At 49.4% G+C, this 25,339-nt stretch overlaps 1 protein-coding gene across 1 annotated transcript in view; it reads left to right on the forward strand.

Annotated features, from left to right (window-relative positions):
* The window catches only part of LOC149445078 (vomeronasal type-2 receptor 26-like), a 38,818-nt gene extending 13,752 nt beyond the window's left edge, over window positions 1–25,066 (forward strand). The window contains exons 3-4 of the mRNA XM_089654247.1: window positions 17,123–17,246; window positions 24,174–25,066. Of these exons, the coding sequence (XP_089510373.1) occupies window positions 17,123–17,246; window positions 24,174–25,066 (1,017 nt within the window). The remainder of the gene's footprint in view (window positions 1–17,122; window positions 17,247–24,173) is intronic.
* The last annotated feature ends 273 nt before the right edge of the window (window positions 25,067–25,339 follow it).

The raw sequence follows: 25,339 nt of genomic DNA on the forward strand, positions 1-25,339 counted from the left end.
GCAGTCTTGCCAGACGACTCGGTGCCCGCTGTCTTGCCAGACGACTCGGTGCCCGCAGTCTTGCCAGACGACTCGATGCCCGCAGTCTTGCCAGAAGATTCGGTGCCCGCTGTCTTGCCAGATGACTCGATGCCCGCTATTCCGCCAGACGACTCGGTGCCTGCAGTCTTGCCAGATGACTCGATGCCCGCTATTCCGCCAGACGACTTGGTGCCCGCAGTCTTGCCAGATGACTCAGTGCCCGCTGTTCCGCCAGACGACTCGATGCCCGCTGTTCCGCCAGACGACTCGGTGCCCGCTGTTCCGCCAGAGGACTCGGTGCCCACAGTCTTGCCAGACGACTCGGTGCCCGCAGTCTTGTCAGACGACTCGGTGCCCGCAGTCTTGTCAGATGACTCGATGCCCGCTGTTCCGCCAGACGACTGGGTGCCCACTGTCTTGCCAGTTGACTCGGAGCCCGCAGTCTTGCCAGACGACTCGATGCCCGCTGTTGAGCCAGATGACCTGGTGCCCGCGGTCGAGCAAGACGGTCCAATGTCTGATGACCTGGTGCCTGCTGTTGTACCTGGTGACCCGATGCCCGCTGTCGAGCCAGATAGCCCGGTGCCTGCCGCTCCATCTGGGGGCCCGGTGCATGCCTCCCTGCCTGGGGGCCTGATGCCCGCACTCCGCCTGGTGGCCCGGTGCCTGCTGCCCTGCCTGGTGGCCCGGTGCCCGCCGCCCTGCCTGGTGGCCCGGTGCCTGCTGCTCCGCCTGGTGGCCAGGTGCCTGCTGCCCTGCCTTGTGGCCCGGTGCCCACCGCCCTGCCTGGGGGCCCGGTGCCTGCTGCTCCGCCTTGTGGCCCGGTGCCTGCTGCCCTGCCTGGTGGCCCGGTGCCCGCTGCTCTGCCTGGTGATCCGGCGTCCAGCCTGATGTGCCTCCGTCCGGTGCCCAGCCCGACATGCCTCCGTCCGCTGTCCAGCCCGAAGTGCCTCCGTCCAATGCCCGCTGTTCCTCCAGACGACTCGGTGCCCGCTGTCTTGCCAGTTGACTCAGAGCCTGCAGTCTTGCCAGACGACTCGGTGCCCGCCGTCTTGCCAGACGACTCGGTGCCCACAGTCTTGCCAGACGACTCGATGCCCGCTGTTCCGCCAGTTGACTCGGAGCCCGCTGTCGGGCTGGTTGACTCGGAGCCCGCAGTCTTGCCAGATGACTCAGTGCCTGCAGTCTTGCCAGACGACTCGATGCCCGCTGTTTCGCCAGACGACTCGGTGCCCGCTGTCTTGCCAGTTGACTCGGAGCCCGCAGTCTTGCCAGACGACTCAGTGCCCGCAGTCTTGCCAGGCGACTCGATGCCCGCTGTTGAGCCAGATGATCTGGTGCCCGCGGTCGAGCAAGACGATCCAATGTCTGATGACCCGGTGCCCGCTGTTGTACCTGGTGACCCGATGCCCGCTGTCGAGCCAGATGGCCCGGTGCCTGCTGCTCCATCTGGGGGCCCGGTGCCTGCCGCCCTTCCTGGGGGCCCGATGCCCGCCGCTCTGCCTGGTGGCCTGGTGCCTGCTGCCCTGCCTGGTGGTCCGGTGCCCGCCGCCCTGCCTGGGGGCCCGGTGCCTGCTGCTCCGCCTGGTGCCCAGCCCGAAGTGCCTCCGTCCGGTGCCCAGCTTGAAGTGCCTCCGTCCGGTGCCCAGCCCAATGTGCCAGTCTTTGATATCCCGCCAGTCACTGGACCCGGGCGGTGGAACATTTTGCCTAGCTAGGACTGTTTGGAGCGTCTTGAGGCCGCTCCTTGAGGGGGGGGGGTACTGTCAGGAATGAACTTGCCAATAGTGGTGGGACTCACCTGCCTTGTGGGCTGCAGTACCAGGGCTGGCCAGCGGGTGCTCTCAACAACCAGAGGTTCACTTCGGCAATTAGCCATCACCTGGGGCTGATTGCAGGTGTATTTAAGGGATGGCCAGACCTGCAGTAGGTGCCTTGGTGTGTGTTTTTCCATGGGCCCCTGTATCTTGCAACCTGCATTCCTGTTCCTGTTCCTGCCTGACTTGTTGCCGACCCTGCCTGATCCTGACCTCTGCTGACTTCTCCTGTTTGATCCCTGGCTTGTGACCCCGACCATTCTCTCCGCCTGCTCCTCCTGTACCTACCTGCCCGATAGTTATCGACCCGGCCTGCCTGACTACGTTGTGCTCTATATGTGTATGTACCTGTGTATCTTTATCAGTTTAGGTTTGGGTTTGTTTCACCTTGTTGTATGTATTTGTGTTAGCTTCGGGTTTGGTGCACTGCGTTTATATTTGTATTGTTAGTCTTAATAAATTGTCTTATTTATACCATATCTGAAGCCTGCGTTTCCCTGTGTCAGTCCACACACTTCTGGTCACACCCGCATTCCTGACAGATATAGCTGCAGGCATCATCCTGGTATTGTTTTTTTTCAGCCAGCGATCGGCTTTCATGTAAAAGCAATCATAGTGTCTAATTAGCTGCAGGATTTCTTTTACAAGCAGAGGGAGACAATGCCACCCTCCCCCGCTGCCTTTCATGGCTTTCTCGGGCAGTCCCGTACCATTGGGGGAACCTGAGAATGCAGCCAGGGTTTCTGGCAGCTGACCATAGAGCTGATTGGAGACCAGAATGGCACCAATCATCTCTATAGACTATGAAATCGGAAGCTACAAGCATTTCATCACTTCAGTTTTGCAGGATATAAACAGCGCCATTTGTAAATTGGGAAAGCATCTGATCACCGATCTTGGTTTGATTAGATAAAGTAAGGGCAGAGGAGATATCCAGAGTCTGATAGACCCCAGATTTCTCAACAAAGAATATATGACAATGCCCATTGAAGTTATAGGGGATATTTGCATTCCCTCTGATAGCATTAAAAGTGATTTGAAAAAATATAAAAGCGACAGTGTAAAAATAATTTAAAAAATCAAAATAACTTAAAAAAAAAAAGCACCCTTGCACCTTTCTGTATCATGTATGTGAGGTATCGCCATGAACGTCAGATTAAGGGCAGTAATTCTAACACTAGACCTCCTCTGTAAATCTAAAATGGTGGCTTGTAAAGACTTTTAAAGTGTTTCCTATGGATATGAAAAATGTATGCAGTTTGTCGCCATTGCACGAGCATGCGCAGTTTTAAAGCATGTCATGTTTGGTATCTATTTACTCGGCATACTATCGTCTTTTATACTTTAGCAAATAATTGGCCAATATATTGTGTGCATTAGAAGTGAAAAAAAATATTTTGTTTCAAAAAATTTGCGTTTGAAAAATCACTGCGCGAGTACTATGTGACATAAAACATTGCAGAACCCACCATTTTATTCACTAGGGTGTCTGCTTTAAAAAAATATATAATGTTTGGGGGTTCAAAGTAATTTCCTAGTAAAAAACACTGATTTTTTTCATGTGAAAAGTGTCAGAAAAGGCTTGGTCTTCAGGTGGTTAGAAGAGTGAGTGATGTGTGGCATAATCAGGGGCATCCTGAGGGTTGGTGTCACCCGGTGCGGTAACACTTGGGGTTGCCCCTCCGACGAACCTTGCAGGATGGATCAGATCTGTGGATTGAGCACAATGGATCGGAGTCCAATCCATTATGCTCCCCAATCCCCAGATCCCATCCATACTGCGGGGATCGTCAGCTTGCAACCTTTACGGGGTTAAATGATCTTCAACACAGGTCTGGCCTGCACATGCTCGAGAAGTGATGTCAGATGGAGGAGGTTCCTGCTATCGTGGCCATATTTCCTGGTTACAGACAAGTCCCGGATCTTTCACAGCCTTACCTAGATCAGTGAACCCCATATAGGTTGCAAGCCGATGATCCCCGCAAGATGGGTCGGATCTGTGGCTTGGGGAGCATAATGGATCGGATTCCGATCCGTAATGCTCAATCTGCAGATCCGGTCCATCTTGCGGGGATTGTTGGCTTGCTTTAAAACTTCATGGAGCTCGTGGAGAGGGTCTGGTGTCACCCCGTGCGATAGGTGTCACCCTGTGCGACGCGCACCCCCCAACACCTGCATAGGGACGCCACTGCTTCAAATGCCCCCACCCCCCCAAAATGTCCCTTTTTTGGAAAGTAGAAATACCAAGCTATTTGCTGAGAGGCATGTTGAGTCAATTGAAGAATTCATTTTTTTATACAAAATTGTCACTTAAATGATTTATTGCTCACACATGCCACGGGTATATGTGGAATTACTCCCCAAAATACATTCTGCTACTTCACCCGAGTAGGGGGGTACCACATGTGAGAGGCATTTTGGCAGTCTAGCCAAGTACAGGACCCCAAAATCCAATAAGAACCTTCAGGCTTTTCAAGGGCTTTATTTCCTCATTACACTTCCTGACTATCACAGTTTCAGAGGTCCTGAAATGCCAGGGTAGCACCAACCCCCCCCCCCCCCCCCCAAATGACCACTTTTTGGAAATTAGACAACCCATGGAATTTGATAAGAAGCATGGTGAGTATTTCTCGTTTGTTAACACAAGTTTTTAGAAAATGAAGAAAGAAAACAAAAACAAATAATTTGTTTTTTTTTTATATTTCAAAACCTTGTGAGAACAAATGAGATCTGCAAAATACTCACCATGCCTCTTTTTAAATTCCTTGGCGTGTCTACTTTCCAAAAAGGGGTCATTTGGGGGGGTTGGTGCTATCCTGGCATTTCAGGACCTCCGAAACTGTGATGGGTAGTGAGGAAGTGTAATGAGGAAGTTACGCACCTTCAGGCTTTCAAAGTGGTCATTGGATTTCAGGCCCCTGTATGTGGCTAGGCTCCCAAAAATTCTCTCACATGTGGCATCCCTATACTCGGTAGAAGTAGCAGAATGTATTTTGGGGAGTAATTCCACATATACCCATGGCATGTGTGAGCAATCATTTAAGTGACATATTTATGTAAAAAAAAATGTTTTTGTCATTTTCCAAAAACTTGTGGAAAAAAAATAAATCTTCCATGGACTCAATATGCTTCTCAACAGATAGCTTAGGGTGTCTGCTTTCTGAAAAGGGGTCATTTGGGAGTGTTTTTACTGTCCTGGTATTTGGGGGTGTTTGTACTGTCCTGGTATTTGGGGGTGTTTGTACTATCCCGGTACTTTAGCACCTCAACAAATGTGATGAGTAGTAAAAGCTGTGTATCTATCCCATAGTTTGTAGACGCTATAACTTGCACACAAAGCAATCAATATACACTTATTGGGATTTTTTACCAAAAACATGGAGCAGAATACATTTTGACCTAAATTTTATGATGAAATTTTGAGTATTTTGGATATTTTTTATGACAAATGAGAAAATATCATTATTTTTCAAAATTTTCCATCTTTTTTTGTTTATAGCGCGAAAAATAAAAAGCACACAGGTGGTCAAATACCACCAAAAGAAAGTTCTATTATGTATTTATGTACAGTATTGCATGACCGCGCAATTGTCAGTTAAACTAGTGCAGCGCTGTATAACAAAAAATGTCTTAAATTGCACTATCCCATAGTTTGTAGATGCTATAACTTTCACACAAAGCAATCAATATACACTTATTGGGATTTTTTTTACCAAAAACATGGAGCAGAATATATTTTGGCCTAAATTTATAACGAACTTTGAGTTTATTATACATTTTATATAGCCAAATGTAAAAAAATATTTTTTTCTTTTTTTTTGTTTATAGTGCAAAAAATAAAAAGTGCACAGGTGATCAAATACCACCAAAAGAAAGTTCTATTTGTGTGAAAAAAAGGACGTACATTTCATTTGGGTACAGCATTGCATGACCGCGCAATTACCAGTTGAAAAAGTGCCAGGGTGGATAAAAATCAATGATTTAAAAAAAAAAATCAGATTTTTTTAATTTAAATCAGATTTTTTTGAAATAAAATGCTTTTTGAGGAAAATATATTACCATCCAAAGGTTATTCCATCATGAAATAAAGATTAGTTTTTTAATTATGTAGAATAAGGCTGTATACATTTCATTGTTTTGGTAAATAAATTCCATGAATCCATTCACAATGTCACGCTCTCCAGAGGTTTCTGTAGGATTATTGGGCAGTTTCTCTGCCTACAAGATATTATCACAGATGATTGGTTTACTTTGCAGTTATAAAACTGACTGTGACTCAGCGGAGATCACATGAACATGACTCTTCTTCACAGCAAAAATGTTATAACATGAACAGAGTTAAGAAAAAGACCTTCATCCTAACTTCTACAAACCTATGAATACAGAATCAACCCCTTCAGTGCCAAGGTGCAAGAAGTTCAGTGAATAGAATAGAAACAATATTTTTCTGATTGTTTGGAGTGGAATAGATCTGCACAAGAAGAAAGTGAAACCAAGTGTGAGGAGGACGGGGCCGACAGTGCGAGGAGGGAGGGGCCGACAGTGCGAGGAGGGAGGGGCCGACAGTGCGAGGAGGGAGGGGCCGACAGTCTAAGTCTCTTAAAGTATATATTTTTCACTCCATAAGACGCACCTGACTATAAGACGCACCTAGGTTTTAGAGGCAGAAAACAGGAAAATAAATATTCGGAACCAATGGACTGCAGACATAGTACAGGAGATGACCAGAGACTGCGGACAGTACAGGGATGACCGGAGACTGCGGACAGTACAGGAGATGACCAGAGACTGCGGACACAGTACAGGGATGACCAGAGACTGCGGACAGTACAGGAGATGACCAGAGACTGCGGACATAGTACAGGAGATGACCAGAGACTGCGGACACAGTACAGGAGATGACCAGAGACTGCAGACACAGTACAGGAGATGACCAGAGACTGCGGACACGGTACAGGAGATGACCAGAGACTGCGGACAGTACAGGAGATGACCAGAGACTGCAGACATGGTACAGGAGATGACCAGAGACTGCAGACACGGTACAGGAGATGACCAGAGACTGCGGACAGTACAGGAGATGACCAGAGACTGCGGACATGGTACAGGAGATGACCAGAGACTGCAGACACGGTACAGGAGATGACCAGAGATTGCGGACACGGTACAGGGGATGACCAGAGACTGCGGACACGGTACAGGAGATGACCAGAGACTGCGGACACGATACAGGGATGACCAGAGACTGCGGACACGGTACAGGGGATGACCAGAGACTGCGGACACGGTACAGGGGATGACCAGAGACTGCGGACACGGTACAGGAGATGACCAGAGACTGCGGACACGGTACAGGGGATGACCAGAGACTGCGGACACGGTACAGGAGATGACCAGAGACTGCGGACACGGTACAGGAGATGACCAGAGACTGCGGACACGGTACAGGAGATGACCAGAGACTGCGGACACGGTACAGGAGATGACCAGAGACTGCGGACACGGTACAGGAGATGACCAGAGACTGCGGACACGGTACAGGAGATGACCAGAGACTGCAGACACACTACAGGGGATGAGCAGAGACTGCGGACACAGTACAGGAGATGACCAGAGACTGCGGACACGGTACAGGAGATGACCAGAGACTGCGGACACAGTACAGGAGATGACCAGAGACTGCAGACACACTACAGGGGATGAGCAGAGACAGTACAGGGGATGACTGCTGACCTTTGGGGGGAGGGGGGGCAGGTACCTGAATTTGACAGGTACCTGCTTTTACTTCCGCGGAGTTGTTCTTTAATTAAGTGTCTGATCTGCAGCGGGACCTTACCTGTTCCTCTATCCATCCGCACGCTGTCTTCCCGGCTTCTGTAGTGTGGACGCTCAGCTTGACAGCCGGGTGCCCAGTGCACATGTGCGAGAAGTGCTGCGCTTTGTGATTGGTCCAGCGGCTTCTGGGACCTGTCATGTCCATTCACAAAGAGCACCGCTTCTTGCGCATGCGCACTTGGCACCCAGCTGTCAAGCCGAGCGCCCGCACTACAGAAGCCGGGAAGACAGCGCGCCGCCGCCGCTAGCCAAATTAGATAACAAACATGGATGTTTAAGCGAATAACAGATGCTGGAATGTTGTTGTTTCAGATGAATAAATCTATTTACATTGTTATTATTAAGGTAATGATTATTTTTCTCCTTACTAAGTACAGCAGAAAAGTCCAAATATGAATGATTAACCTATTAAACTGGGGAGAAAAAAACTAATATGGAAAGTTATTCTAAAAATCTTCATCTACTTGTATATTAAAGTTATACCAGAAGAATGAGTGTTTATGTAGAAAACGAGGATTTACATCCAGCCTCACTGACTAGTGATTTACATCCAGCCTCACTGACTAGTGATTTACATCCAGCCTTACTGACTAGTGATTTACATCCAGCCTTACTGACTAGTGATTTACATCCAGCCTCACTGACTAGTGATTTACATCCAGCCTCACTGACTAGTGATTTACATCCAGCCTCACTGACTAGTGATTTACATCCAGCCTTACTGACTAGTGATTTACATCCAGCCTTACTGACTAGTGATTTACATCCAGCCTTACTGACTAGTGATTTACATCCAGCCTTACTGACTAGTGATTTACATCCAGCCTTACTGACTAGTGATTTACATCCAGCCTTACTGACTAGTGATTTACATCCAGCCTTACTGACTAGTGATTTACATCCAGCCTTACTGACTAGTGATTTACATCAATCCTGACTGACTAGTGATTTACATCCAGTCTTACTGACTAGTGATTTACATCAAGTCTTCCTGACTAGTGATTTACATCCAGCCTTCCTGACTAGTGATTTACATCAATCTTGACTGACTAGTGATTTACATCCAGCCTTACTGACTAGTGATTTACATCAAACCTTACTGACTAGTGATTTACATCACACCTTACTGACTAGTGATTTACATCCAGCCTTACTGACTAGTGATTTACATCCAGCCTTACTGACTAGTGATTTACATCCAGCCTCACTGACTAGTGATTTACATCAAGCCTTACTGACTAGTGATTTACATCCAGCCTTACTGACTAGTGATTTACATCCAGCCTTACTGACTAGTGATTTACATCCAGATTTACTGAATAGTGATTTACATCCAGCCTCACTGACTAGTGATTTACATCCAGCCTTACTGACTAGTGATTTACATCCAGCCTCACTGACTAGTGATTTACATCCAGCCTTACTGACTAGTGATTTACATCCAGCCTTACTGACTAGTGATTTACATCAAGCCTTACTGACTAGTGATTTACATCAATCCTGACTGACTAGTGATTTACATCAATCCTGACTGACTAGTGATTTACATCAAGCCTTACTGACTAGTGATTTACATCAAGCCTTACTGACTAGTGATTTACATCCAGCATTACTGACTAGTGATTTACATCCAGCCTTACTGACTAGTGATTTACATCCAGCCTTACTGACTAGTGATTTACATCCAGCCTTACTGACTAGTGATTTACATCAAGCCTTACTGACTAGTGATTTACATCCAGCCTTAGTGACTAGTGATTTACATCAATCCTGACTGACTAGTGATTTACATCCAGCCTCACTGACTAGTGATTTACATCAAGCCTTCCTGACTAGTGATTTACATCCAGCCTTACTGACTAGTGATTTACATCCAGCCTTACTGACTAGTGATTTACATCACGCCTTACTGACTAGTGATTTACATCCAGCCTTACTGACTAGTGATTTACATCCAGCCTTACTGACTAGTGATTTACATCACGCCTTACTGACTAGTGATTTACATCCAGCCTTACTGACTTGTGATTTACATCAAGCCTTACTGACTAGTGATTTACATAAAGCCTTACTGACTAGTGATTTACATCCAGCCTTACTGACTAGTGATTTACATCCAGCCTTACTGACTAGTGATTTACATCCAGCCTTACTGACTAGTGATTTACATCCAGCTTTACTGACTAGTGATTTACATCAATCCTTACTGACTAGTGATTTACATCAAGCCTTACTGACTAGTGATTTACATCAATCCTTACTGACTAGTGATTTACATCCAGCCTTACTGACTAGTGATTTACATCAATCCTTACTGACTAGTGATTTACATCAAATCCACCCTGAAAAGTGCAGTGCCGAATAGCAAAAAAGAGGCGTGGTCAGGAAGGGGGGTAAATCCTCAGGAGGGGGAGGGGTTAACTGATGACTTGTAGTGAATTGCTGTGTACTTACCGATAACGTAGATAACACCGAAGACGTTCCCTACTCATCTCTCTGGTGAAGTGAATGAGAAATGCATTGAAGAATAGAAAGCCACCTTTACATCCCCGTCTGAAGGGATTGCATTCCTGTGGAGATCTATTAGGACTGAGCTGTGTAATGGTGAAAGGGAATTTAAAGTGGCAGTCAGAGTAAATGAAATCATTATTACATTCTGTAATGGTCAACCATATATATTCCAGTTTAAGTCAATTTTATTAGGATCATTTTTAAGATAAAAAAGATTTTGTTATTTTTGTCTTATTTCTGGCAACTTTAAAGTCCCACAAATATGCATTTTCCTCTCGGTTCCTAGAGGTTTCCTCTCAGTAAGTGATCCCTCAACTCAGCAGAAGCTATTAACACTTTCAGATCCTGGGATCCTTTCTCCAGGAACAGTTCCACTGGTGTATAGAAGGTTGGAGGTACCACCTTGATCTTACCAAATAAACCCAGTTTTCTCCTGCCCCCCCCAAAAAAAAATCAGGAATATATTGAGCAATTTCAGGTTGAAGTGAGAAATGAGTTAACATACGGAGAGATTAGGGTATGACCTTGCTCAGATTCCCCCAACCCCATCCGGTTATCTTCAGCTAGAACATTGGGCAGGCAAGTTTTTGTGTTTACTCCTAGCCACCTTTGGAATATTGGTGGTTTTACAGATTGCGCCTTTCTAGCTGGTGGATTCAAACCCAGGGGTGGACTGATCTTGGGGCAATCCCACCAGATGTGGGTCATTGTACCTGTCATAGGACAACAGCGCCAGCAAGTATATGGGACGTGAGGTAAGATGTTATGAAGAACGTTGGGTGTTCTATACCACTGTGTAAGGACTTTGTAGTTGTGTTCTTGAATTGAAACATTCTGAGAACCCTTGTAGACCGATAGACAAACATTCTGCCAATCCTCTGTAGAGAGATCAAGAGAATGCTCCGTATCCAGGGGTGGACTGACCATTTGGAAACTTGGGCACTGACAGAGGGCCCGGGGTCAGTAGGGGGCCCCATGAGATGCCCCTGGTACCTTTTTTCATAGGCTTTTTTGAGTTCGGGCGAGGACACAGGGGCCCCATGATCCCTTATTGCCTGGGGGCCCCATGAGTTGTCAGTCCGCCCCTGTTCAGACCCCTTTATGACTTTTCAGTAGCAGGTTCCCGGTCACCATTTCTTTGTGTAAGACCATCCCTAACAACCACCATCATGAGGAAGGCAATGTTTCTACATCACTGGACCATGGGATCATCTGAAGAGTCTACCTGACTACAGGAACATGATCCAGCAAGTATAGACAGGGATGTTATATATATATAGTTCATGGCCAAATGAGTAACTATCAACTGGGACAGATGCAGGACAGGGCAACTGTTGGAGCTGATTGTACTGCCCTCCATTTGGATGGCTGGTGATGGTGACAGCACAGTCACCTCCATATCCTGCTCCCCTCAATGCCCTCTTTGGATGAGTTGTTCTGTGAACTGGTCCTCTTCAGGCATTTAATAGGCTAAACAAAGGTTAGGCAAACCAATACCATGCAGCATTGCAGCTTGTTCCCAGGAGATAGGAGCCACACTGGGGAAGAGCTTTTGTCAGCTCTGCAGGGGCAGACCCAAGGGTGGTTACTCCCATGCCATCTTGTGCCCAGAAAAGCTGTGTTACAATGCTGTTTCATGCCCCAGAGCCAGCAAAAGAACCAGGGTATTTTTCATTGGGAGCATGGGGAGCGCATTTTCAGCACCTCCAGCACTAAGTGTATATAATGCCAGAGGGACAGGTGGAGGGCAGCGTGACAGGGAGCATTGGACAGGATCGGGGCAGTGGGACAGGAGGAGCGCAGTGGGACAGGTGAGGGGCAGTGGGAAAGGAAGAGCGCAGTGGGACAGGTGGGGGGCAGTGTGACGGATTATGGGACAGGATCGGGGCAGCAGGACAGGAGGAGCGCAAAGGGACAGGTGAGGGGTAGTGGGAAAGGAGGAGCGCAGTGGGACAGGTGAGGGGTAGAGGGACAGGTGGAGCGCAGTGAGACAGGTGAGGGGCAGAGGGACAGGTGAGAGGCAGTGGGACAGGAGGAATGCAGTGGAACAGGTGAGGGTCAGTGAGACAGGAGGAGTGCAGTGGGACAGGAGGAATGCAGTGGGACAGGAGGAATGCAGTGGGACAGGTGAGGGTCAGTGAGACAGGAGGAGTGCAGTGGGACAGGTGAGGGGCAGTGGGACAGGAGAAGGAGCACAGAGGGACAGGAGGAGCACAGAGGGATAGGTGGGGGGCAGCAGGACAGGAGGAGCGCAGTGGGACAGGAGGAGTGCAGTGGGACAGGTGAGGGGCAGTAGGACAGGAGGAGCGCAGTGGGACAGGTGAGGGGCAGTGGGACAGGAGAAGGAGCGCAGAGGGACAGGAGGAGCGCAGAGGAATAGGTGGGGGGCAGTGGGACAGGAGGAGCGCAGAGGGACAGGTGAGGGGCAGTGGGACAGGAGGAGCGCAGAGGGAAAGGTAGGAGGCAGCGTGACGGGGGGCATAGGACAGGATCGGAGCAGCGAGACAGGAGAAGCAAGTGGGACAGGAGAAGCGCAGAAGTATAGGTGAGGGGCAGTGGGACAGGATGAGTGCAGAGGGACAGGTAGGGGGCAGCGTGACAGGGGGCATGGGACAGGATCGGGGCAGTGGGACAGGAGAAGTGCAGAAGGATAGGTAAGGGGCAGTGGGACAGGTGAGGAGCAGTGGTACAGGATCAGGGCAGTGGGACAGGTGAGGGGCAGCAGGACAGGAGGAGCGCAGTTGGACAGGTGAGGGGCAGTAGGACAGGAGGAACGCAGTGGGACAGGTGAGGGGCAGTGGGGCAGGAGGAGCGCAGTGGGACAGGGGAGAGGCAGTAGGACAGGAGGAACGCAGTGGGACAGGTGAGGGGCAGTGGGGCAGGAGGAGCGCAGTGGGAAGGGTGAGGGGCAGTGGGACAGGAGGAGCTCAGTGGGACAGGTGAGGGGCAGTGGGACAGGAGGAGCGCAGCGGGACAGGTGAGAGGCAGTGGGACAGGAGAAGGAGCACAGAGGGACAGGAGGAGCTCAGAGGAATAGGTGGGGGGCAGTGGGACAGGAGGAGCACAGAGGGACAAGTGATGGGCAGATGGACAGAAGGAGTGCAGAAGGATAGGTGAGGGGCAGTGGGACAGGAGGAGCGCAGAGGGACAAGTGAGGGGCAGTGGGACAGGAGGAGCGCAGAGGGACAAGTGAGGGGCAGATGGACAGGAGGAGCGCAGAGGGACAGGTGAGGGGCAGTAGGACAGGAGGAACGCAGTGGGACAGGTGAGGGGCAGTGGGGCAGGAGGAGCACAGTGGGAAGGGTGAGGGGCAGTGGGACAGGTGAGGGGCAGTGGGACAGGAGGAGCGCAGTGGGACAGGTGAGAGGCAGTGGGACAGGAGAAGGAGCACAGAGGGACAGGAGGAGCGCAGAGGAATAGGTGGGGGGCAGTGGGACAGGAGGAGCACAGAGGGACAAGTGAGGGGCAGATGGACAGAAGGAGCGCAGAAGGATAGGTGAGGGGCAGTGGGACAGGAGGAGCGCAGAGGGACAAGTGAGGGGCAGTGGGACAGGAGGAGCGCAGAGGGACAAGTGAGGGGCAGATGGACAGGAGGAGCGCAGAGGGACAGGTGAGGGGCAGTGGGACAGGAGGACCGCAGAGGGACAAGTGAGGGGCAGATGGACAGGAGGAGCGCAGAAGGATAGGTGAGGGGCAGTGTGACAGGGGGCATGGGATAGGATCAGGGCAGCTGGGACAGGAGGAGCGCAGAGGGACAGGCGAAGGAGCACAGTGGGACAGGTGAGGGGCAGTGGGACAGGAGAAGGAGCACAGAGGGACAGGAGGAGCGCAGAGGGATAAGTGGGGGGCAGTGGGACAGGAGGAGCGCAGAGGGACAGGTGAGGGGCAGATGGACAGGAGGAGTGCAGAAGGATAGGTGAGGGGCAGTGGGACAGGAGGAGCGCAGAGGGATAGGTGGGGGGCAGCGTGACAGGGGGTATGGGACAGGATCACGGGAGCTGGACAGGAGGAATGCAGAGGGACAAGTGAGGGGCAGATGGACAGGAGGAGCGCAGAAGGATAGGTGGGGGGCAGCGTTGCAGGGGACATGGGACAGGATCGGGGCAGCAGGACAGGAGAAGCGCAGAAGGATAGGTAAGGGGCAGTGGGACAGGTGAGGAGCGCAATGGGACAGGTGAGGGGCAGTGGGACAGGAGGAGCGCAGTGGGACAGGTGAGGGGCAGTGGAACAGGAGGAGTACAGAGGGATAGGTGGGGGGCAGTGTGACAGGGGGCATGAGACAGGATCAGGACAGCGGGACAGGAGCAGCACAGTGGGACAGGTGAGGGGCAGCAGGACAGGAGGAGCGCAGTGGGACAGGAGGAGCGCAGTGGGACAGTAGGAGCGCAGTGGGACAGGTGAGGGGCAGTGGGACAGGAGAAGGAGCACAGAGGGACATGAGGAGTGCAGAAGGATAGGTGGGGGGCAGCGTTGCAGGGGACATGGGACAGGATCAGGGCAGCGGGACAGGAGAAGCGCAGAAGGATAGGTGAGGGGCAGTGGGACAGGAGGAGCTCAGAGGGACAGGTGGGGGGCAGTGGGACAGGAGGAACACAAAGGGACAGGTGAGGGGTAGTGGGACAGGAGGAGCACAGAGGGACAGATGGGGGGCAGCATGACGGGGGGGCATGGGACAGGATCAGGACAGAGGGACAGGAGCAGCTCAGTGGGACAGGTGAGGGGCAGTGGGACAGGAGGAGCGCAGTGGGACAGTAGGAGCGCAGTGGGACAGGTGAGGGGCAGTGGGACAGGAGAAGGAGCACAGAGGGACAGGAGGAGTGCAGAGGGATAGGTGGGAGGCAGTGGGACAGGAGGAGCGCAGAGGGATAGGTTTTGGGCAGTGGGAGAGGAGGAGCGCAGAGGGACAAGTGAGGGGCAGATGGACAGGAGGAGCGCAGAAGGATAGGTGAGGGGCAGCGTGACTGGGGCGTGGGACAGGATCGGGGCAGCTGGGCAGGAGGAGCGCAGAGGGACAGGAGAAGGAGCACAGTGGGACAGATGAGGGGCAGTGGGACAGGAGAAGGAGCACAGAGGGACAGGAGGAGCGCAGAGGGACAGGTGAGGGGCAGATGGACAGGAGGAGTGCAGAAGGATAGGTGGGGGGCAGCGTGACAGGGGACATGGGACAGGAGAAGCGCAGAAGGATAGGTAAGGGGCAGTGGGACAGGTGAGGAGTGCAGTGGGACAGGTGAGGGGCAGTGGGACAGGAGGAGCGCAAAGGGACATGTGAGGGGCAGCGTGACGGGGGGGCATGGGACAGGATCAGGGCAGTGGGACAGGAGGAGCACAGTGGGACAGGTGAGGGGCAGTGGGACAGGAAGAGCGCAGTGGGACAGGTGAGAGGCAGTGGGACTGGAGAAGGAGCACAGAGGAACAGGAGGAGTGCAGAGGGATAGGGGGGGGGTAGTGGGACAGGAGGAGCACAGAGGGATAGGTGTGGGGCAGTGGGACAGGAGGAGCGCAGAGGGACACGTGAGGGGCAGATGGACAGGAGGAGTGCAGAAGGATAGGTGAGGGGCAGTGGGACAGGGGGCATGGGACAGGATTGGGGCAGCTGGACAGGAGGAGCGCGGAGGGACAGGAGAAGGAGCACAGTGGGACAGGTGAGGGGCAGTGGGACAGGAGGAGTGCAGTGGGACAGGTGAGAGGCAGTGGAACAGGAGAAGGAGCACAGAGGAACAGGAGGAGTGCAGAGGGATAGGTGGGGGGCAGTGGGACAGGAGGAGCACAGAGGGATTGGTGAGGGGCAGTGGGACAGGAGGAGCATAGAGGGATAGGTGGGGGCAGTGTGACAGGGGGTATGGGACAGAATCACGGCAGCTGGACAGGAGGAATGCAGAGGGACATGTGAGGGGCCGATGGACAGGAGGAGCACAGAGGGACAGTTGAGGGGCAGATGGACAGGAGGAGTGCAGAAGGATAGGTGAGAGGCAGTGTGACAGGAGGAGCGCAGAGGGATAGGTGGGGGGCAGCATGACAGGGGTATGGGACAGGCTCGCGCCAGCTGGACAGGAGGAGCGCAGAGGGACAGGATCGCGCCAACTGGATAGGAGGAGCGCAGAGGGACAGGTGGGGGGCAGATGGACAAGAGGAGTGCAGAGGGACAGGTGAGGGGCAGATGGACAAGAGGAGCGCAGAGGGACAGGTGAGGGGCAGATGGACTGGAGGAGCGCAGAGGGATAGGTGGGGGGCAGTGGGGACAGATGGGTGGTAGTGGGACAATGTGGGGGACAGGAGGGGGAAGTGGAACAGGTGTGGGGCAGGATGACATGTAGGGGCAGGGTGCAATGTGATGGATGGGGGGCAATGGGACAGGGAGGGAAGTAGAACAGGTGGGGGGCAGTGTATCAGGGGACAGTGACACAGGACTGAGGGAGCACCAGACCTCCAGCACTTACCTGTTCAGCAGCCTCTCCTCCTGTCAGGATCATTCCAGGACGGGTGCCTGTGTCCCTTCTCCCCCACGATCTTCGGCGGCGGCTGCAAAGGAGCTCCGCCCCCCTGACCTTGTTGTCTTCTGCTTCCTCCTTCCTCTGGCCTTCCTGCAGATCCCGGATCTTCATGGGGGAACTCATCTTGCCGCTACACTGGCACACTGACAGCGGGCACCGCCACTCAAGCGCTCCGAGCGCACACCGGGGATCCGCCCACCACTCTGCTCTCCTCTACAGCCAGTCCCTCAGCCATGGCGGCTCTGCCTCTGTCCCTTTCCCACGGTAGTGTCTGTTCCGTGGGAAAGGGGGGGAAGCACTGCCGCCGTGCCGCCCCCCTGAAAAGTGCCGACCTAGGCAAATGCCAAGTTTGCCTCGTGGCAAATACGCCCCTGTTTGTTTATCCTTATGAGATATGATGGAATGTCACAAAATAATCATCATCATATTAATAATATCTGATTTCAGGTTCCAGTATCTCGATGCTCAGATCCCTGTTGGCCCGGCAGCAGAAAAAAGTTTGGATCTTCAATTCACAAATGCTGCTATGAGTGTGTCCTGTGTCCGGAAGGAGAGATATCCAACATTTCTGGTAGAGTTGTACTTGTTACTAAGTTATATTTGGCCTGGTCAGAAGTCACCTCACTACTTAAAGTGTTAATCAGGGAAAAATATGAAGTATGTACCTGCAAAATGTGCACATTTATTATTATTATTATACAGGATTTATTCAGCGCTTTACAATATAAAGGGAGACAGTACAGCAACAATACAGTTCAATACAAGAGGGTTAGGAGGGCCTGATCCTGGGAGCTTACAATCTAAGAGGGAGGGGCCAGTGGTACAAAAGGTAATAACTGTGGGGGATGGACTGGTAGAAGGAATAGAAGATTACATTATTAGATTAGGGCAGGATAGGCTTCCCTGAATGAGAGGTTTTCAGTGATCGCCTGAAAGTGTGCAGAGCAGGCAATAGTCTGATAAATTGGGGTAGAGAGTTACAGAGGATGGGGGAAGCTCTGGAGAAGTCCTGGAGATTAGAATGGGAGGAGGAGATAAGGGAGCTAAAGGGCAGGTCATGCGAGGAGTGGAGAGTATAGTTTGGGTGATATTTGGAGACAAGATCGGTGATGTAATTTGGGGGCAAAGTTATAAATGGCTTTATATGTTATTGTTTGGAATTTTATCCGTTGGGCAATGGGAAGCCAGTGGAGGGATTGGCAGAGAGGGGTGGAGGACACTGAATGGAGGCCAGTGGAGGGATTGGCAGAGAGGGGTGGAGGACACTGAATGGAGGCCAGTGGAGGGATTGGCAGAGAGGGCTGGAGGACACTGAGTGGAGGCCAGTGGAGGGATTGGCAGTGAGGGGTGGAGGACACTGAATGGAGGCCAGTAGAGGGATTGGCAGAGAGTGGTGGAGGACACTGAGTGGAGGCCAGTGGAGGGATTGACAGAGAGGGGTGGCGGACACTGAATGGAGGCCAGTGGAGGGATTGGTAGAGAGGGGTGGAGGACACTGAATGGAGGCCAGTGGAGGGATTGGCAGAGAGGGGTGGAGGACACTGAGTGGAGGCCAGTGGAGATATTGGCAAAGAGGGGTGGAGGACACTGAGTGGAAGCCAGTGGAAGGATTGGCAGAGAGAGGTGGAGGACACTTAGTGGAGGCCAGTGGAGGGATTGGCAGAGAGGGGTGGAGGCCAGTGGAGGGATTGGCAAAGAGGGGAGGAGGACACTGAGTGGAGGCCAGTGGAGAGATTGGCAGAGAGGGGTGGCAGATATAGAACGGTTAGTAAGGTGGATGAGTCTGGCAGCAGCATTCATGATAGACTGAAGAGGGGATAGTCTGCGATGAGGTCGGCCAATGAAGAGGGAGTTACAATAGTCAAGGCGTGATATAACAAGGGAATGAATAAGTTGCTCAGTAGTTTTAGAGGTTAAGAAAGGGTGTATCTTGGAGATGTTGCAGAGGTTGGTGGTGTTGCGGAGGTTGGAGATGTTGCGGAGGTGAAGTCTACCAGATTTGGACAATGATTGGATTTGGGGTGAAAGGACAGATGGGAGTCTAGGATTACACCTAGTACCCTGGCATGGGGGGAGGGATGGTTGCATTATTGATCTTGATGGAGAAGTCAGGGGAGGGGGCACGGGCTGGGGGGAATACTAAGAGCTCAGTTTTGGAAAGACTGAGTTTGAGGAAGTGGAGTGACATCCATGCCGATATGTCGCTTAGTAGGTTAGTAATGCAAGAGGAGACTGAAGGGGTGAGGTGAGGGGTAGAAAGATAGATTTGTGTGTCATCAGCATAGAGATGGTACTTAAAGCCATGGGAGTTTAGCAAGTGACCTAAGGAGGAGGTGTAGATGGAGAAGAGAAGGGGTCCAAGGACAGAACCTTGAGTAACCCCTACAGAAAGAGGAAGTGAAGAGGAGGAGGCAGCGTTATAGGTAACGCTGAAGGCGCACTGTGATAGGTAGGAGGAGAATCAGGAGAGAGCAGAGTCTCAGAGGCCAAGAGAGTGGAGGTTTTTTTAGGAGAAGGGGATGGTCAACAGTATCAAAAGCCACAGAGAGGTCAAGTAGTAAGAGTACAGAGTAGTGGCCATTGGTTGGGATGAGTACGGAGTAGTGGCCATTGGTTGGGATGAGCACGGAGTAGTGGCCATTGGTTGGGATGAGTACGGCATAGTGGCCATTGGTTGGGATGAGTACGGAGTAGTGGCCATTGGTTGGAATGAGTACGGAGTGGTGGCCATTGGTTGGGATGAGTATGGAGTAGTGGCCATTGGTTGGGATGAGTACGGAGTAGTGGCCATTGGTTTTAGCAGTTAGTAGATCATTAGTGAGTTTGAGTGGGGCGGTGTCAGTGGAGTGGAGTGAACAAAAGCCAGACTGTAAAGGGTCAAGAAGGTTGTTGTCGGTGAGGTGGGAGCTCAGGCCATTGTAGACTAAGTGTTCTAAGAGTTTAGAGGTAAATGGCAGCAGGGAGATGGCTCTTAAGTTGTTCAGGTTGGTGGGGTCCAGGGAGGGCTTTTTAAGTATGGGAGTGATGTGCGCATGCTTTAGAGGGGAGGGGAAGGCACCAGTAGAGAGGGAAAGACTGAAGATGTGAGTGAGGGAGCATAGGATGGAAGAAGAGGGTGACCGTAGTAGTTGTGAGGGGACAGGATCCAGGGGGCAGGTAGTGAGACGAGCTTCCGAGAAAACCTTAGTGACCTCTTTGGTAGTAGCGAGGTCAGAAGAGGAAAGTGTTGAGGGAGGTTTAGTATAAGGAATGCTAAGTGGGATGGATGTCTGTGCAGTGGCTATGCACCTACGAATTGCGTCAATCTTGTTTTTGCAATCTCGTGAGCAGTGAGTGAGGTGCTGGGTGGAGGTGGAGAAAGTAGAGAGTTAAAAGTAGAGAAGAGACGACGAGGACTGGATGACAAGCTATTGATGAGAGTGACAAAGTAGGCTTGTTTGGCAGCATGGAGGGAGGAATAGTATGTTAAGAAAGCAGATTTACAATTGTGTTCAAAATAATAGCAGTGAGTTGAAAAAAGTGAATAAAGCTGAAAATCCTTCTAATAGCTTTTATTTCCATCCACACAAATGCATTGGGAACACGACACATTCTATTCCAAATCAAAACATGAAGAAAAATACATCAAATTTGTGTTGTTGCTCTAAAAAAATGGAAGAAAAGTGAATATTAGACGGTTCAAAAAAATGGCAGTGTTTGTATTCTTCTTTACAATCTCAAACATTCACTATATAAACTGAGAAATGTTTGAAGATTTTGCTTTCCTTTGAATGACTTCATGAATATTTGGTTGTAGTCGCACTGTTTCTGAGAACTGCTGTTCTCAGCCCAGGATGATTGGACTACATTCCACAGTTCTTCTCTATTTCTTGGTTTTGCCTCAGAAACGGCATTTTTGATGTCACCCCACAAGTTTTCTATTGGATGAAGATCCGGGGATTGGGCTGGCCACTCCATAACGTCCACCTTGTTGGTCTGGAACCAAGATGTTGCCCGTTTACTGGTGTGTTTGGGGTCGTTGTCTTGTCGGAACACCCATTTCAAGGGCATTTCCTCTTCAGCATAAGGCAGCATGACCTCTTCAAGTATTCTGATGGATTCAAACTGATCCATGATCCCTGGTATGCGATAAATAGGCCCAACACCGTAGTATGAGAAACATCCCCATATCATGATGCTTGCACCACCATGCTTCACTGTCTGCACAGTGTACTGTGGATGAATTCAGTGTTTGGGGGTCGTCTGACAAACTGTCTCCGCCCACTAGACCCAAAAAGAACAATCTTACTTTCATCAGCCCACAAAATGTTGCACCATTTCTCTTTAGGCCAGTCAATGTGCTCTTTGGCAGATTGTAACCTCTTCAGCACGTCTTTTTCCCAACAGTGGGACTTTGCGGGGACTTCTTGCAGATAGCTTGGCTTCACATCGGCGTCTTCTAATTGTAACAGTCCTCACAGGGAACGTCACACCTTCTTTCATCTTCCTGGAGCTGGTTGTTGGCTGAGTCCGCACCATTTTGGCTATTCTATCCATTCCAATGGTAGTTTTTCGCTTTCTTCCACGTCTTTCAGGTTTTGATTGCCATTTTAAAGCATTTGTGATCATTTTAGCTGAGCAGCCGATCATTTTCTGCACTTCTTTATATGTTTTCCCCTCCAATCAACTTTTTAATCAAGGTACGCTGTTCTTCTGAACAATGTCTGGAACGACCCATTTTCCTCAGAATTTCAGAGAGAAATGCACTGTAACCAGCATGGACAACATTTGCTGCCTTCCTTCCTTAAATAAGGGCAATAATTGCCACCTGTTTATCAAAGAATGAATGACCTCACTAATAGAACTCCACACTGCTATTATTTTGAACACGCCCCTTTCAATGAGTGATTCAATGACACAGAATCAGCAGCATGCATGTCATGACTGTTGGGTCTGTTGGATTTCTATGACTCTACTACACCTGCTAGGAAATAATTTGCCATGTAGAAATATCATTTCCACCAAAAACAGTGATTGATCCGGTTAGTGATGTCTGACTGCTAGTATTTTGAACACAACTGTATATCGGGTGAAAGCTTACTGAGATTTGGTTTTACGCCACATTCGCTCCTGTTATATATCGTTAAAACCACTGCAAGTACAGAAAGATACCTGTTGATCCTGCTAGAAATGTAGTTAGCTCCTAATACTGTTGTAGGCTGACAACACACAGCAGTTTGTGAATTGAAATGGTGTCAGCCCTGCCTGGTTGTATTTTGCTGTTGTTACTACTACTGCTAATACTGCTATCACCACTAACACTACTACATACAGGAAAAAATTACCCCCCTTGGGACTTAAATGCAGCTAATAAAACATCATCACATATATATTGATTCAAAATTAGATATACTTTATTATACAAAAAAAGATTTATTACGTCCTAAAATCATATTGATATAAATGAATAGGCATCCTCTGCAGTGAAGGAGTGTGAAGCCTCTGTATGGATAATGGTCATCGACAACTGGCGGTGGTGCTGGTGGCTTCCAGCATGTTCTCCTAGTTCTGGGATTCCCTCAGCTGAGACGTCTCTTCCGGTCACATGATGACGGGGGTTGGCGTGTGTTTGGAGCATGCGTGCTCCCTCCACATGGCCCGAAACTAGGAGGACCTGCTGGAAGCCACCAGCACCATTGCCAGATGCCGGTGACCACCATCCATCCAGAGACTTCACACGCCTTCACTACAGTGGATAACTATTAATTTACAAGCACAAACCTTCTTACACTTTGTGTGGTCTGTATTACTACACTTTGTATCCATTAAAAAGCTTTCATACTGCACTTAGAGGGCACCGCCTCATTCTTCCTGATCTTCCACAGGGCCTTTGTACCTCGTTATTGGCCGGCTGCCTCCACTCCATGGTGCATCAGAATTACCTATAGGACTCTAGCTAAGGAAATTTTATTTGTATATTTATTACAGTATATTGTTCATGATTTATTTTCCCCAATTCCATCACCATTGATTATATGCTTATACATATTATTGTATGCCGCATCTACCTCCTTGCCCCATCTCGGAGTGCACCAAATATCCTACATGCCTTTTGGTGTTGGTCAAACAACAGTAACAGGTGCACTAGATGGGCAACAATGAGACAACTCCCAAAACAGGAATGGTTTTACAGGTGGAGGCCACTGACATGTTTTTGCCTACTCATCTTTTATGACGGTTTTTCCTTAGTTTTGCATTTGGCTAGGGTCAGTGTCACTACTGGTAGCATGAGGTCATACCTGGACCCTACAGAGGTTGCACAGGCAGTCCAACTCCTCCAGGATGGCACATCAATACATGCCATTGCCAGAAGGTTTGCTGTGTCTTCCAGCACAGTCTCAAGAGCATGGAGCAGGTAGGCAGTTAGTCTAGGAGAGCTGGACAGGGCCATAGAAAGGTCCTTAACCCATCAGCAGGACCGGTATCTGCTCCTTTGTGCAGGGAGGAACAGGATGAGCACTGCCAGAGCCCCACAAAATGACCTCCAGCAGGCCACTGGTGTGAATGTCTCTGACCAAACAATCAGAAACAGACTTCATGAAGGTGGTCTGAATTCCCAACGTCCTCTAGTGGGCCCTGTGCTCACTCCCCAGCACCATAGAGCTCAATAGGCATTTGCCATTGAACCCCAGAATTGGCAGGTCCACCACTGGCGCCCTGTGCTTTTCACAGACGAGAGCAGGTTCACCCTGAGCACATGTGATAGATGTGAAAGGGTCTGGAGAAGCCGTGGAGAACGTTCTGCTGCCTGTAACATGGTTCAGCATGAATGTTTTGGTGGTGGGTCAGGGATTTAACAGACCAACGTGGGTAGAAAATATGTTCATTATCAGGGTTTTATGAGAATTTCAACTGAAACTCCCAATTATCACATTTCTGCCTATAACACAATTCTTGTGCATTCTATTTTTCATCTTTTCACTCTTTATTGTGTCCTTATCGAACCAACATTTTTTTTAGCACTTCCCATTAGGCACATCATCTATCTATCTATCTATCTATCTATCTATCTATCTATCTATCTATCTATTATCTATCTATCTATTATCTATCTATCTATCTATCTATCTATCTATCTATCTATCTATCTATCTATCTATCTATCTATCTATTATCTATCTATCTATTATCTATCTATTATCTATCTATTATCTATCTATCTATCTATCTATCTATCTATCTATCTATCTATCTATCTATCTATTATCTATCTATCTATTATCTATCTATTATCTATCTATTATCTATCTATCTATTATCTATCTATTATCTATCTATCTATCTATCTATCTATCTATCTATCTATCTATCTATCTATCTATCTATCTATTATCTATCTATTATCTATCTATCTATCTATTATCTATCTATCGCTATATCTCAAATAAATTAATCTTTTTAATTTGTTTTCTAAGCTCTGCCCCCGATGCTCATTGTGTTTATGTTGTTCTTCCTGCAGACAGTGAAGACTGCATAAAATGTCCTGATGAAGAATGGCCAAATGAGAAGAAGGATCGGTGTGTTCCAAGAGTGGTGGAATTTCTCTCCTACACTGGTGACATCATTGTTGCAGTATTTTCAGTCATCTCCATCCTCTGTTGCCTTCTGACTGGTTTAATATTGGGGATATTTATATATTACCAGGACACCCCCATTGTTAAAGCCAATAACCGGAACCTGAGCTATCTTCTCCTGGTCTCCATCATGCTGAGCTTCCTCTGTGTCTTCTTGTTCCTCGGCCATCCAGTAGATGTAACCTGCATGCTGCGTGTCACCTCTTTTGGTGTCATCTTCTCAGTTGCCGTCTCTTCTCTACTTGCCAAAAGTATCATGGTGTGTATTGCATTTAAAGCCACCAAACCTGGGAGTCCCTGGAGTAAATGGATGGGAACCAAACTGCCCAATTGTATCATTTGTGTCTTCTCACTGGTCCAAGTCATAATCTGTGTCACTTGGTTGTCTATTTCTCCCCCCTTCCAGGATCAGGACACTCACTCTTATCAGGGGAAGATCATCATTCAGTGTAATGAGGGTTCAGTTATCGGCTTCTACTCTGTCCTGGGATATATGGGGCTTCTGGCAGCTGTGAGCTTCATTATAGCTTTTATGGCCAGGACATTACCGGACAGTTTTAATGAGGCCAAGTACATCACCTTCAGCATGCTGGTGTTCTGCAGTGTCTGGATTGCCATGATCCCAGCCTATCTGAGCACCAGAGGGAAATACATGGTGGCTGTGGAGGTCTTTGCTATAATGGCATCAAGTTCTGGACTTCTTGGCTGTATATTTTTCCCAAAATGTTGCATAATTCTGTTCAGACCTGACCTGAATACAAAGACAGTTATCCGCTGATATGTGAGGAGCAACACTGGGTTACCTGTAGTTATGGCATTATCTCTATTATTGTTCATTTTAGTATTTTGCTAGTGTATTGAGAATGAACATTGTTATATATAAACATTTAATACTTCTCTGGAACGAATTAAGATGGTGGACAGTGAGGGAGATTTTTGCACTGAACACCTTTGGTATCAGATACTTTGGGTTTGTGAGAAGCCTTGTCCCTGCTGGGTGTAGTGGTTCCTCCCACCAACCATTACATCACTACTAGCAATGTAGTCACTT

The sequence above is a fragment of the Staurois parvus genome, unplaced genomic scaffold (assembly GCF_062004578.1).
Source record: "Staurois parvus isolate SC_StPar_1 unplaced genomic scaffold, SC_StPar_1.0 ptg000747l, whole genome shotgun sequence".
NCBI lineage: Eukaryota > Metazoa > Chordata > Amphibia > Anura > Ranidae > Staurois > Staurois parvus.